Source organism: Muntiacus reevesi, chromosome 12, assembly GCF_963930625.1.
Source record: "Muntiacus reevesi chromosome 12, mMunRee1.1, whole genome shotgun sequence".
In the NCBI taxonomy this organism is placed as follows: domain Eukaryota; kingdom Metazoa; phylum Chordata; class Mammalia; order Artiodactyla; family Cervidae; genus Muntiacus; species Muntiacus reevesi.
In genome coordinates this window covers 79307029-79323110 of record NC_089260.1, presented here as the reverse complement: position 1 = coordinate 79323110, position 16082 = coordinate 79307029, and the positions used below count along the sequence as shown (strand labels likewise).

At 36.5% G+C, this 16082-nt stretch overlaps 1 protein-coding gene and 1 non-coding gene across 2 annotated transcripts in view; both read right to left on the bottom strand.

The window, feature by feature from the left end:
• Positions 1-4722: 4722 nt before the first annotated feature.
• The window catches only part of LOC136144771 (exocyst complex component 1-like), a 47429-nt gene continuing 36069 nt past the window's right edge, over positions 4723-16082 (bottom strand). The window contains 5 exon segments of the mRNA XM_065902622.1: positions 4723-5866; positions 8327-8521; positions 10932-11015; positions 11017-11132; positions 13332-13515. Of these exon segments, the coding sequence (XP_065758694.1) occupies positions 5714-5866; positions 8327-8521; positions 10932-11015; positions 11017-11132; positions 13332-13515 (732 nt within the window). The 3' untranslated portion in view covers positions 4723-5713.
• TRNAG-CCC (transfer RNA glycine (anticodon CCC)) lies at positions 13073-13145 on the bottom strand. Its single transcript has one exon. It is a non-coding gene; the product is annotated as a tRNA-Gly (tRNA).

Sequence of the window (16082 nt, the reverse complement as noted above, 5' to 3'; positions counted from 1 at the left end):
AAGTCCAATTTCCTTGTAACAACCTTCACTCAGCACCTAGAATGAGATCCACATCTAGTTACATTAGGTGCTAGGTTCAAGCAGAGAACAGAGATTCTGCCCTAATGCAACTTACTTTCAAGAATACAGTTGTGCTCTAAACACTGAAGAGAATTGTAAAGAAATTCATGCAATGGTTTCCTCCTTCCATGAGTTAACAATTCAAGGCTGCCTGTTCACTTTCTACTGTTTAAACTCAATATTTAAGTATGTACATGTTCTAGACAGATACTGTTACACAAAATAATCCTAGTCACAAAGACTGCAGGCTTAGATATAGGGGAGATATACTAAAGAAGTAGTATATTATAGTTAAGTGCCATGAAGGAAAAGAATAGGCTCTTATGAGAGAGTTACAGGGCAACATAATTGAAATGAAAGGAGATCCAGAAAGGCTAACTGTTTAAAGTGAGATGGAGACAAATTTAAATTCAGATTAAAGCACATTCCTTCCATTTCTTAATTTCTTTTTTACTACCTTCTCTTCTAGCTGACTACCTGGAACTTCTTGAAAGACTCACCATCTTGCCAGTGAAATTGATCGAGATGTTATCTCAGAGAAGCTGCTTTCTCAAGATTTTTTGAGCAAGACATGTGCTCAGACTCATGTTTGTCTTGCTTGCTATATTCTCCATTGTTTCTTATCACCTGATTTCCCTTTTTTTCATATATTCCTCTCCCCCCTTTCATCCGCCCCACTGTCTTTTTTCTTCCTCTTTTCAAAATATGAATTGCTCCTAAATGCACTTAGTACTCAGAGAAGGCAATGGCACCCCACTCCAGTACTCTTGCCTGGAAAATCCCATGGACAGAGGAGCCTGGTAGGCTGCAGTCCATGGGGTCGCTGAGCCGGACACAACTGAGCAACTTCACTTTCACTTTTCACTTTCACGCACCGGAGAAGGAAATGGCAACCCACTCCAGTATTCTTGCCTGGAAAATCCCTTGGACAGAGAAGCCTGGTAGGCTACAGCCCATGGGGTTGCAAAGAGTTGGACACAACTCAGGACCTATGCATACCAGCATACCATATCATGGTGCTGCCAAATATTAAAAGCTGAGAACTCTTAAAGCCACAAGCACACACGTGAGCTGTCTTCCAAAAGACAAAACAACAACAACAAAACCCCCAAATTATGTTAATTTGTTCAGAGGTATGAATGATGTAGCATACACCATTGTAATTGACTATGCCAAAGCCTTTGACTGTGTGGATAACAATAAACTGTGGAAAATTCTGAAAGAGATGGGAATACCAGACCACCTGACCTGCCTCTTGAAAAATCTGTATGCAGATCAGGAAGCAACAGTTAGAACTGCACATGGAACAACAGACTGGTTCCAAATAGGGAAAGGACTACGTCAAGGCTGTATTTTGTCACTGTGCTTATTAACTTATATGCAGAGTACATCATGAGAATTGCTGAGGTGGATGAAGCACAAGCTGGAATCAAGATTGCTGGGAGAAATATCAATAACCTCAGATATGCAGATGACACCACCCTTATGGCAGAAAGCAGGGAGGAACTAAAAGGCCTCTTGATATAGAAACGAATGAAAATGAAAACACAACAACCCAAAACTTATGGGACACTGTAAAAGCAGTGCTAAGGGGAAGGTTCATAGCATTACAAGCTTACCTCAAGAAACAAGAAAAAAGTCAAATAACTAACCTAACTCTACACCTAAAGCAACTAGAGAAGGAAGAAATGAAGAACCCCAGGGTTAGTAGAAGGAAAGAAATCTTAAAACTTAGGGCAGAAATAAATGCAAAAGAAACAAAAGAGACCATAGAAAAAATCAACAAAGCTAAAAGCTGGTTTTTTAAAAAGGTAAACAAAACTGACAAACCGTTAGCCAGACTCATCAAGAAACAAAGGGAGAAGAACCAAATCAACAAAATTAGAAATGAAAATGGAGAGATAAAAAAAAAAAAAGAAAGAAAATGGAGAGATCACAACAGACAACACTGAAATACAAAGGATCATAAGAGACTAGTACCAGCAGCTCTATGCCAATAAAATGGACAACTTGGAAGAAATGGACAAATTCTTAGAAAAGTATAACTTTCCAAAACTGAACCAGGAAGAAATAGAAGATCTTAACAGACCCATCACAAGCACGGAAATCGAAACTGTAATCAGAAATCTTCCAGCAAACAAAAGCCCAGGACCAGATGGCTTCACAGCTGAATTCTACCAAAAATTTAGAGAAGAGCTAACACCCATCTTACTCAAACTCTTCCAGAAAATTGCAGAAGAAGGTAAACTTCCAAACTCATTCTATGAGGCCACCATCACCCTAATTCCAAAACCAGACAAAGATGCCACAAAAAAAGAAAACTACAGGCCAATATCACTGATGACGATAGATGCAAAAATCCTTAACAAAATTCTAGCAAACAGAATCCAACAACATATTTAAAAAGTCATACATCATGACCAAGTGGGTTTTATCCCAGGAATGCAAGGATTCTTTAATATCCACAAATCAATCAATGTAATACACCACATTAACAAATTGAAAGATAAAAACCATATGATTATCTCAATAGATGCAGAGAAAGCCTTTGACAAAATTCAACACTCATTTATGATCAAAACTCTCCAGAAAGCAGGAATAGAAGGAACATACCTCAACATAAGAAAAGCTATATATGACAAACCCATAGCAAGCATCACCCTCAATGGTGAAAAAGTGAAAGCATTTCCCCTAAAATCAGGAACAAGACAAGGGTGCCCACTCTCACCACTACTATTCAACATAGTGTTGGAAGTTTTGGCCACAGCAATCAGAGCAGAAAAGGAAGTAAAAGGAATCCAGATTGGAAAAGAAGAAGTGAAACTCTCACTGTTTGCAGATGACATGATCCTCTACACAGAAAACCCTGAAGACTCTTCCAGAAAAGTACTAGAGCTAATCAATGAATATAGTAAAGTTGCAGGATATAAAATTAACAACAGAAATCTCTTGCATTCCTATATACTAACAGTGAAAAAATAGAAAGAGAAATTAAGGAAACAATACCATTCACCATTGCAACAAAAAGAATAAAATACTTAGGAGTATATCTACCTAAAGAAACAAAAGAGATGGACAGGGAGGCCTGGTGTGCTGCAGTCCATGGGGTCGCAGAGTCAGACATGACTGAGCGACTGAATTGAACTGATACCACTGTAAAACTTTGCAATTTCAGCTGTGGGTTATAGGCCTGAAGCACTGATATTACCTGGGATCTTGCTAGAAATGCAGTCTTAGATCATACAAAACCTGCATTTCAACAAGATTCCTGGTTGTTTCATATGTACATTAAAATTGGGGACTTGCAGATGCAGAGGATCCTAGAACATAGAGTTATGAGAATTAATAATCTTACTTCCTAGACACCATTGTATATTTAACCTTCCTGGCATAGCCATTTTTGCTTTCTCAGCACTTTTTCATTTCTTTATATTCTCTAAGTTATCATATGTTGCTCTTCTCATTCCATCTGTAGCACAAAATATTACATATCTCTAAGATCTAGAAAATTGTAGCTGATCAGTCATCCACTGCCTTTTCTGTCTTCATTCAAAATATCTTATTTAATTTTGAAAAGCTGTATTAAACTTAGTTTCTAATTCCTTAGAATAAACAGATACTAACACAAATATAAACTGAGACATATTAACTAACCAATGTTTATCTTTAATAGGAATCATGTACATCTTACTTTCTCAAAATTTCTATCCAGTTATTTAGATAATTTTGTTATGTGACGTGCTTACTTTTCTAGATTCTTTTCTAAGAAGTATTTTGCTATCTGCCTTTTCTTTAAATAAGAGTCATACCACCTCAGGTAAAATTAACTTGGTCTGTTAACACAAACATTAGACAGTGTTTGATCTTTAGATGTTTAAATATATTTAAATCTGTAACATTCTGGAGAGGGAGGTCACTGTTGTGTGGAATATCAGCTCTGAAAATACTTGGCTTGAACCTCGAGCAATCCAACCAACCTTGGATCTTCTTTGTCTCCAGATCATCTACAAATGTTAAGGTTTTTTCCTATGTCAATAAAGAATATACACACACATATGAGTTTGATTTTGTTTTAAATTAAACAAATTTTTTTAAAATTTAAATTAAATTTAATTTAAATTTAATTAAATTTAATTAAATTAAATTTAATTTTAAATTAAAATAAGATTTATAAGGTATGTGTAAGGTATCAAGTATCATAGTACAATGAAATCCATGTAGCCACTGCCCAGTTTAAGTAACATAACATACCTTTCAAATCCTGCCCCTGCTAGATACCATAATCTTCCCTTCCTGCTCCCTAATCACTCTAGAATTTTATGATCATTTCCTTGCTTTTTCTCAGTTATACAACACTTGTAACTCTAAATACTGTTTATTTTGAAATTTTATATTAATAGAATCATATGATATATATTCTGTGACTTTTTTTTTTTAAACCTGACATTATTTTCCTGGTATTCATCTGCAGTATTTTTTGTAGATAAAATTCACTAATTCTCACTACTCTATTGGCAAATACTGAATACACCTTAATCTATCCATCTACTACTAATGGAAAGTTGGATTATTTGCAATTTTTTGCTATTAAAACTGTAGAGGGACTTTCCTAGCAGCGTAGTGGCTAAGAATCCGCCTTCCAATTCAGGGAATGTGGGCTGATCCCTAGCCCAGGAACTGGGATCCCATAGGCCATGGGACCTGAGCCTGAGCGCCACAACTAGAGAGAAGCCCACAGGCTGCAGTGAGGATCCTGACGTAACCAAAAGTAAAATAAATGTCAAAAAAGTGAACCCGCTGCACTGACAGGGTCTTTGTGTTTATGCATTAAGGACACGAGTCTCTTTATGGCAGTGATTCAGTCCTCACTGAGTACCACTGACTGACTATGTTTTATGATAAATGACATGTAATAATTCTTCTATATTGATTGTATAAGGACTTGCTTTCATACAAATGACAGCACATGATAAATTTAAGAATAATATTACCACATTTCAACTTTTTGGAAAATGTATTTCAGACTGTTACACAGAATCACATGATCCTCAAAATTCAAGTTTACAACTGATCTTCACAAGACCCTTATCCATATACACAATAGTTATTCAGAAGGAAAAATTCGATACAGTATTTTAGTAGTTACATGATTTGTAACCAATACTGAATTACTGAAAGCTGAAGAACTCTCAATGAATTACATATAGGATAACCATTCTCAAATACAAGAAGCGAGACAATAAAGGAAAATTTTCTGTTCAGTCGTAAGAAAATGATAAAGGCATTTATGAAGAGATAAATGCTTTAAGTTAGTACACAACCTACTGGGTGAATAAAACTGCCACACTGGTTGGTAGTTTTCCTCTTGAATATATGTGGTATGGCATCATCCATTTTGGAGAAGAAAACGGCAACCCACTCCAGTATTCTTGCGTGGAAAATTCCATGGACAGAGGAACCTGGTGGGCTACAGTCCATGGGGTTGCAAAGAGTCAGACACAACTGAGCATGCACACATTACCCAATTATCTGACATTAAGTAATACGTAAAATTTCAAGTCGGAGTTCTCAAAACGGTTGCTTGGTATTTTTGAATAGTGTCTGGTGTACTCAGAGTGTTTCTTTTCATTTATCTTTTCTTCTTTTATAAGGTTTAGTGGGACTGTGCAATGCTGGAGCAATAGTCCAGAATGTCCTGAATAGTGAATTCCATTGTAACACCAGATCCAGGATAACAGCGAGCTATCAAACCTTCAAAATGCTTGTACTGGCGAATGAATTCATCCTGCATGGAGTGCTACACCACCTACAAAATGAAAATGAGAGTCACTAAACTGCAAGAGGAAACAATACATAACAAGAATGTAGAAATACTGTCAAGACATATTCTAAGCATTTAGGATAGCATAATTCACTTTCACACATTGGAGAAGGCAATGGCAACCCACTCCAGTGTTCTTGCCTTGAGATCCCAGGGACCGGGGAGCCTGGTGGGCCGCCGTCTATGGGGTCGCACAGGATCGGACAGGACTGAAGTGACTTAGCAGCAGGATAGCATAATAGTTAATCACTGTGGATGGTGACTGCAGCCATGAAATTAAAAGATGCTTGCTCCTTGGAAGAAAAGCTATGACAAACCTAGACAACATATTAAATAGCAAAAACTTCACTTTGCTGACAAAGGTCTGTAGAGTCAAAACTATGGTTTTTCCAGTAGTCATGTAGAGATGTGAGACTTGGACCATAAAGAGGGCTGAGTGCCAAAAAACTGATGCTTTCGAACTGTGCTGGGGAAGATTCTTGAGTCCCTTGGACTGCAAGGAGATCCAACCAGTCAGTCCTAAAGGAAATCAACCCTGAATATTCATTGGAAGGATTGATGCTGAAGTTAAAGCTCCAATATTTTGGACACCTGATGTGAAGAGCCGACTCACTGGAAAAGACCCTGATGCTGGGAAAGATTGAAGGTGGGAAGAGGAGAAGGTGGCAGAGGATGAGATGGTTAGGTAACATCATCGACTCAATGGACATGAATTTGAGCAAACTCTGGGCAGTCCATGGGGTCGCAAAGAGTGGGACACGACTGAGCGACGGAGCTGAACTGGGAGAGAGTGAAGGACAGGGAAGCCTGGCGTGCTGCAGTCCACAGGGTCACAGAGTCACGTCTGAACGACTGAACAACAACAGTTAAGAATGTACATCCTGAAGGAACATTCGTAACTCCTCGAGTGACCTTGAGTATGTTACACCACTCTTCTGTGCCTCAAGGCCCTCCTTATCTGTAAACTGGGTCGTGATAATAATACCTTCCCCACAGGTTCAAATGAGATTAAATGAGTGAATGTATGTAAAGTGCTCAGAACAGTGTTTGACAACACAGTAATGTTTATTATATTTCAGCTGTTATTGTATCTGTTCCAATAGCCAACACAGATGTGGCTATGCACTACTATGTATGAAATAAGACTAAGGATTAAATGAAACTTCACAGCAGATGAAAGTTTAATTTATCTAAAATTAAGGATGCAAAACACTTCTTGATGACATGGAGAACACCAAGATGAGTCAGACTAATCATGAGCAGTCAAAGGGATCTATAGTCTAGAAGTGGAAACTAAATTGCTGACAGATATAAGCAGAAATCAATACGACACTGTAAATCAACTGTACTTCAGTCAAGAAAAAGTAAACAAATGAACAGTCCCATCAGAAAATAAACCTTAGACAACTATCAAGGCAGAACCTGACACACACACACTGACACGGCAGCGCTGTCAATAGGCTACACTTACTCGACTTGTTTCACATCAGCACAGTGCAAAGGGCTTTATGCACGTATTATTCTATTTAAGTCTCATGACAACCTGGTGAGGGCGGGTACTATGAACGAACACCATTTCTATCTGCCAGTTCAAAGAGTGCCTTCTTCGAGGATTTTTCCTTGTAAATCCTAAATGTCACAAACCTTAAATTCCTAATAGTCAGCTTAAGACTATTTTACTAAACAGCTTTACTTACACTTTTTGCTTCTCATCTTTTAGCTCACAGTATTTCTTCCACTGGGAATGCCACTTCTATTTTATCTGTTAAGTTAGTATCTGACTTCCAGAGACTAACATAAATGCTTTCCTTCATGAAGCCTTCCATGATGCTAAAATCAAGAGTGATTCTTACTCATCTCTAACTGAGGTTTAAACCTGACTCTATCATACATTAGCTATGGGATCGTGGTCACATTACTCTACCTCTCCAAGCTCTGATTTTCACATGTATAAAATGGCAATGGCAATAATATTAGTGCCCACCTACAGAGTACAGGTATTATTTCTGCTTTTCAAATAAGGAAACTGAGGCTCAGAGAGGTGAACTAACTTGCTCCAAACCAGGCAGTTTTACCTGGAGGCAGATTATGAACCCATATCCAGGCTCCCATGCTCACAATCACTCCACATTCCATTCCCTTACTACCTTCCAAACTAAAACAAAACACAGAAAGTCATGAAAAACCCGTCCCCAAACAAAAGCAAAACAACTTAATGTCTCAAAATGATACCACAGAAATATAAAATACACAGAGATAGCCATATAAACTTGTATAAATATTCCTTTTTTCCTCACAATTTACTAATCTTGTCTGCATTTTATACGGCGCTTTCCTCCTGCACTAAAATTAGAAAATGTATAGCATTTCTAGAGGAATATTTAGGGGAAAATAGATATATAAAAGGATGTGCAATCTAGGTAGGTTAAGAGAACTAAAGCATACCTGAAGTAAGTTCTCCTCTTCACATAAATGTTTATCAACCTTCTTGTAGAGGTTATCGAGACCTTTTTTCACTTCTTTTCCAGGAGACTCTTTAATAACTTTTCGGAGTTCTTGCTTGTTAAACGCAAGTTGATAGCTCACTTCCTCCTCTCTTATACCCTGTGCCACCCGAGCTTCCACACCTTCAAAGAAATGCTTCAAGGAAATGAAAAGAAACAACGGCTAAGAACGGCTCTCACTACCACTTAAATTTAAAAAAAAAAAAATCTGATTATAAACTAGTATATATCCACTGTGTAAAAATCAGACAGTGTGTGAAAATATAAAGGATAAAATAATAATCAGCTATTATCACACTACTCAGAGATAAGCACTGTCAAAAGACTAGAATTCCCTCTAGTCTTTTGATGTGTGAGTATGAAAATGAGATTAATTTTGTATGCTATATTTTTCATTTAATATTTGATATGTTTTTCCCAAAGTATAAATTTTAATGGCTGCATCATGTTCCGTCCAATGACTATACTATGTTTATTCATTCCTTCAGTATTAAGTATTTAATATTTTTTACTTTTTCTCTTGAAGTTGGCAAAATCTACTCATCAAAAACAAAATCTATTATAAATACAGCTATAAATAACTTTCATACATAGGTATTTACCCACATTTTTGATGACTGTCCAGCATAAATTTCTAGGACTATAATTCTTCAGTTGAGGAGTGTAATTGTTAAGCATTCTGAAGACTCTTCATATACACAAATTGCTTCCCAGAAAAGTTCAGTTACTTTATATTTCTGTCAGCAGTATATGACACTATTTTATCTTATCATACTATCATAAGCATTATCATAATTAAAGAAAAATCTTTGTCATTTTGAAAAGTGAAAAAGGGGGACTTTCCTGGCAGTCCAGTGGTTAAGACTCTGCCCTTCCAATGCAGACGGCATGGATTGGATCCCCGGTGGACGGACGGGGATGGGGAACTAAGATCCCACATGCCAAGTGGTGTAGCCAAAAAAAAAAGTAAGAAAGGTTTATTTGTCATTTTATTTCAATATTCTTCAGCTAGCAATGAAGTTTATCTGCTTTTCATATGCTCAGTAAGTACATTCAGAACCCATACCCATTTATATATTGGGATCCTAGTGCTTTCCTGATTGATTTTAAAAAGATCTTTTATATTTAGCATACTGACTCTTGTACTGTTATAAATATTCTTCTCAGGCTGCCTTTTAAGTGTAAGTGGTTTTTTAACATGTATATTGGCAAGTCTTTACTTGAGCACAACATGATTTAATACTGACAAGTCAAATCCCCTCTCTACTATTCTCTAAAATTTTCTTAGCAATTATTTATTTATTCTTCATTAAATTATTACATTTTTAATAATAATTTTCTAGACAAATCTGTTCCAGATATTTAAATTTTTTTTCTACACAGATTTTAATTAATGTATTTATTTTTCTACACAGATTTTTAATTGGTTATTATAACATATAGGAAACAAATTGTTTTTTGATATATATATATACCTTGACTAGGTTAAAAAACCTACTTTACTTTACCAGATGAAATAACTCCCACAGGTCACACACAGGTGATTGTAAGCCCGAGGGTCTCCCAGGTGGCGCAGTCACAGACTCCGCCTGCCAGCAGGAGACACAAGAGGCCCGGATCTGACCCCTGGGTGGTAGGATTCCCTGGAGAAGGAAATGGCAGTCCATTCCAGTATGATTCTCTTTCCATATATCTTTATGTTTCGGTCTTACTGCATTGGCTAGAGCTTCTCTAACAATGTTACATAATAAAGAATTTATCAATGTGTCTGCTCTAAATTTGATTTGAAAGGAAGTTCCTTTATGTTGCAGTTACGCATCATGCAGGCTTTAGGCCTGAGAAAGACCCTTTACCCTAAAGGAATATCTGCCTGTTCTTCAGTTTACAAGGCACTGGTTCTGCATTTGAATTGCTGACAACAGATAGACAATTTTTATTTGACTCTTACTTCAAAACAAAGATGACGAATCACACTGTGGACCTAATTTGTTAGAAGGGTCCATTTAAGCTTCTACTATGTTGCAAAGTTCTCTAAAACTACCATTTCTCATGTTTAAAGATCAGATTTGCTCTGGGGAATGACAAGTCAAGAAAGGAAGGATAAAGAAAAGGCAATAAACAAAACAATTTTTTATTTTCTTTTTATCTTGATAGAATTTTCAAAATCTTCATCTGAGCTAGGGATAAAGGTTAGCCATTTACGAGGTAAGAAATGGAAGACTGGTATAATGGAAAAGGCTAAATCTATGGTTAATCCCCCTGCTTTGCTACCTGTCAATTACTATAACTTTTTATTTACTTCCAGTTTCTTCATTTGTAAAACAAGGATAATGCTATCTTACCCCACATCATCGTTTACAAGAATTAAAAGAAATAATGTATATAAAACATCTAGCAGTGTCTGAGCAGCTTCAATATCTCAGTCCATCCTTCCTTATCCTCCTGCACCCACCAATGAATGAGCAAATTTAAATGTCTGTTGTGTTACTCACATCTAAACACAGGTTCAAAACCAAGAAAAATATACTGAATGAAAATATGCTTACATTTAGCTTTTCAAGAGGTTGTCCTAAAGAGTATATGACATAAGACTGAAGGTGATCTGTGTTTTTTTGTTTGGCTTCTTTTTTTTTCAGCTTCTAGACATGAGATTTTCAAACGAGAAAGTGTTGCAAAAATATGGTGGAAGTTTTCCATCATGAGGACATCCCTGGGGGTCTTCTGGCTTTCGTTCGCTACTTTCTCCACTAAAACAAAAATGGAAAAAATGTAACGATGACCTGGTATGACTATGACCACATTTAGCTATGGAAAAATTACATGATTTTTTTCATTTATAACTTTAAGAAGTAAGCACATTTCTGGACTTAATCAAATAAAACATACTGTATTGAAGGATCGACCTAAACCTAAATAAAAAATCATTCTAAAACAGTTATATGTGGCTAAATTTGGATTCCTATTTCACATCTTTTAGCCAACCAAATTCTAAATTGTTCAAGTGCTTAAAATGTCAAAGGCAAATAAATGAATGCAATTGTAAGTACTAAGAAAAATAAACCTAATTAAAGAAATAATTCTGTGGTAGTACGAACTTTCTAAGAATGGCCCAAAACTGAGAAGTCATAAAGAGAAAGATGAATAAACTTAACATATAATTTGGAAGCTCTTACACAGTAAAACATACCATAAGCAAAACTGATTTATATCCTTCTAGGTTAACAAAGGATAACAAGACTGATAATACCGAGAAATACTGGGTCTCGAGGCAGATGTGACAGAAACTTTCACCAAACACTCAAAGGACCAAACAGGTATAATCTTTCTGTGTGGTTATTTGGCAGAAACTCAACAGACACAAAACTTCTGACCCAGGAATTATTTCTAATAACTGATCCTAGGGAAATTATTGGACAATATACAGAAATATACAGAAAACTGGAAACAAACCAAATGCCTGTTAACAGAAGATCTGCTAAGGAAACAATGACAGATGGAACTCTATGTAATCATCAGAAGTGACTACGGTTATCTGTATCAGGAGACAAGGACAGACACTAGAATCACAGAGTCTAGCAGGTTCCAAACAGGCTGTAAGGTGTGAGAAACATTTCAAATTACAGAACACACAATATGTGCATGTCTGTCAGGGAGAGAGATATACTGAAAAGTTCACACAGGTAAAAATTAAATGTTAACCTTTGTATGATGAGATTACAAATTACCTTTAGTTTCTTCTTGATTTTTAAAGTCAGTTTGCTGATTTTGGGGGGTATGTAATGAGCATATACTACTTTACAATCAGACAAAGCAAAGCTACTTTGAATTTTAAAAGAAATATCAACCATATAAACATTCAATCATGTAATTTATCATCTTTCCCCTAAACCTGTTTCCACCAAAAATGTATTATCTCTAACTGTTGAGATAATTCTACTTTGGTCATTTTTTTTAGTTTTAAAAATTCCTGAATTGATGCAGTCAGATCATTTATTTCAAATTAAACACATCCACACTGTTTCTGTAACTTAACTGTGTGATCTGACATAGCTAGATGATGAATTACACTATTTTAGCATTAATTTGGGCTTCCCTGGTAGCTCAGCTGGTAAAGAATCGGCCTGCAATGCAGGAGACCCAGATTCAGTAACTGGCTCGGGAAGATCCCCTGGAGAAGGGATAGGCTACCCACTGCAGTATTCTTGACCTTCCCCGGTGGCTCAGATGGTAAAGAAACCTCCTGCAATGTGGGAGGCCTGGGTTTGATCCCGGGGTTGGGAAGATCCCCTGGCTGATTGCATGGCAACCCGTGCCAGTATTCTTGCCTGGAGAATCCCATGGACAGAGGAGCCTGGCGGGCTACAGTCCATGGTGTTGCAAAGAGTCGGACATGACTGACTGACTAAGCACACACACATACAGACATCACTGTTGATCAGCTCAAGAAGACTCTTGCTAAAATGCGAATGTAATCCACAAGGTCATTTTTGTGTTTAAAAAATGAATTTCAACTTTGCATACTGATAGCCCATATGAACCCTAAAATATAAGTAGTTCCTGGTAAATACAAAAGGGTTTTACACACTGTTTTTCAAATTTAAGAAATCTTTATTATTATTATTATTTTTAATATATATATATTTTTATTTACTTGTGCCAGGACTTCATCGCTGCATGTGGGATCTGGTTCCCTGACCAGGGATTGAACCCAGGTTCTCCACATTGGGAGTGTGGAGTCTTAGCCACTGGACCACCAGAGAAGTCCCAAATTTAAGAAATCTTTAATTTCAGAAAACTTAAAAAAGACTAGAGACTATGGAAAATAATGAACACATCTGTCTCCCAACTTCTAACTTAATCAGAAATAATGAAAACAACTGACCAAAAACACCAGAAATAAGGAAAACCACCACCAAAAACTTCTTCATAATGTAACAAAAGTTTACCATTAACAAATACTCCTCTGATAAGTTTAGTATATGCTTTATCTAGATCTCCACGACACTCAGCATTTTTAAAGATTGATTCTGTGAGTCCAGCAAATTCTTCAAATTCAGCAACAAACGGGAGAATTCCTACTTTACTCTTCTTTGAGATCTTTACTTCTTCCATTTGCCTTATTTGGTTACTCTAAAGTTAGGCAGAAAGCAAGGGAGAAAAATAGCTAAGCAACTTAGAAACAACGTACAATTAAAAGTAAATATATATACCACAAAGGCATGATGTAATTTAATACCTAGAACATTTCGGACATTTACTAATCAAAGATTAGCACAATATGGATAACTATGAAAAACTATTTCTAGAGATTAAAAAAGTACATAGATATCATTGAAGGAACTAAAATCAAGGGAAAAAGTCCAAATTATTCAAAACAAAATGCACTCAAAGCTTGTGAACCTCAGGTCTTTGTTTCAAGTAAAAACAACCAATGAACACTTCTATCATTTATAAAAGGTAAGTATATAATGATTGCCCACTTTGGGGCAGAGCAGATACCAGAGCACACACAGGATCTCTCAAGATTATTTCTGGTTGGTGTCTATATAGTCAAGTTGAGAACCACAACCATTTCCAAATCTCATCAGCCTAAAATTTGTTTGGATCGAGAAGTTCTATGTTTTGGGGGTATGAGCACAGAGGAGAACAGGTACTTCTACTGTGGATTTGCATTATATAGCTTTCCATGTACCTATTAGTCATTCACTCTAAATCAGTATAGCAAAGTACTTGTGTAAGATGGATACAAAGTAACAAATAGACATATAGACAGAACATAGACACTTTGGTTCAAAATAACCAATTATGATTCTGTGTACTTCCAGGGGATCTAGTTCTATTCCCAGTAAGAAGTACACTGCCCAAGTGTTGAATCATTTTCAACTCCTACCTAAAATTTCATTGTGCTGAGATTCTGGGGGTATAACCTGAAAACCATATGACATGTAGAGATTAGAAAAGTAACCGTTCTTTTGTTCAATATGGTAATGGAAGTCCTAGACATAGCAATCAGACAGGAAAAATAAATAAAAGGAATCCAAATTGGACAAATCATTCTAAAACCTGTATGGAAACACAAAAGATCGTAATGCCAAAGCAAGCTCAAGAAAGAAGAACAAAATCAGAGGTATTATGCTCCCTGATTTCAAACTATACTACAAAGTTACAGTCATCAAACAATATGGTACTGGTACAAAAACAGACATGTACATTAACAGAACAGAGCACCCAGGAATAAACCCATCCTTATACGGTTAATTAATCTATGACAAAGAAGGCAAGACTATACAATGAGGCAGAGACACCCAGATCATACCATTTTCAAAGGTTAAAGGGTACAAAACCACATCACTGTAGTGTGAGGAATCCTGAAAAGCAAAGTAAATGCAGGTAAGAAATGTACTGGAGTGCAGTGTCCAGCTTGGTAGTACTTGATATGTTTCTAATTTTATCCCTAGTTCTTGGCAGGCTAATCTTTTTAGCCCTGTTCCTTGAAGAACACTTTGGGCTTGGCCACCAGATGAAAGTACTAAACTCAGATACCATCTATTCCACTTTCTGCAGTTGTCTGACATTCATTCTTTGGCTCAATACACAGAGAACCATTCACTACTTTTTCAAGGTATGCTTTAGGTCCAGATCTTGTCCCAAGTACCAAAAACATGTAACACTTACTGAGCACATACAACTGACGACACTGTGAAAAGACTTGATTTAAATTAAGAAACAGATTGATGATAACCAACAGAAGGAACCATCCTCTTCCCTTTAGTGACAAGGTCCATCTTTTAGAAATACATGCAATTTAGGGAAGAAACACGACTTTATACCTTTGTCTAGGTTAATTTAACTAAATTTCTTCACTTCCCAGTTTTGAGAGGAACACGAACATTCTTCAGCAAACTATTATTAATTACCACTATTGTTCCCTGGTGACTCAGATGGTAAAGCATCTGCCTACAATGTAGGAAACCTGGTTTCGATCCCTGGGTCGGGATGATCCCCTGGAGAAGGAAATGGCAACCCAGTCCAGTACTCTTGCCTGGAAAATCCCATGGACGGAGGAGCATGCTAGGCTACAGTCCATGGGGTCGCAGAGAGTCGGTCACGACTAAGCGACTTTACTTTCACTTTCATTACTGTCATCATCATCATCATCATCACCATTACAAGCAATTAGTTACAAGCTCTTATTCTGTACCAGGCAATGTGCTAAGCACTTCATTTGAACCCATGTCTACATCTCCCTGACACTATTATATCTTACACTTCTAACAATTACATTCAACTGGATTGAGAGGTATTATATTAAAGTTTTATATACTAGCTTTATTCACTGATAAGAGCAAGAAAATCTTCATATTCTAAAAATGTACAGTGTTCTCATGGTTTATGTTCTAGCTATTCTTATTCTATGTCACATGGGACTCATTATCTTAGACTTTAGTAATTCTTTATTTTCTTTTTGGCAATCAGCTTACAATCAGACCTTACAGGTTTATCATCACTTCTGAAGAAAGCTGGGCAGGGAAGAGGATAAGTGGCCAAATTTCATAATATTTCAAATGCCAGTGCAATCATTTGGTGGGGAAGGAGGGTTAACAAGTCTGTTGAGGTGACATTTACGTTTCTACGGATGGCTTTTAAACTTTCAGAAATCAGTAAGCATTATTTTTAAAAAGTATAAAAGATGAAGT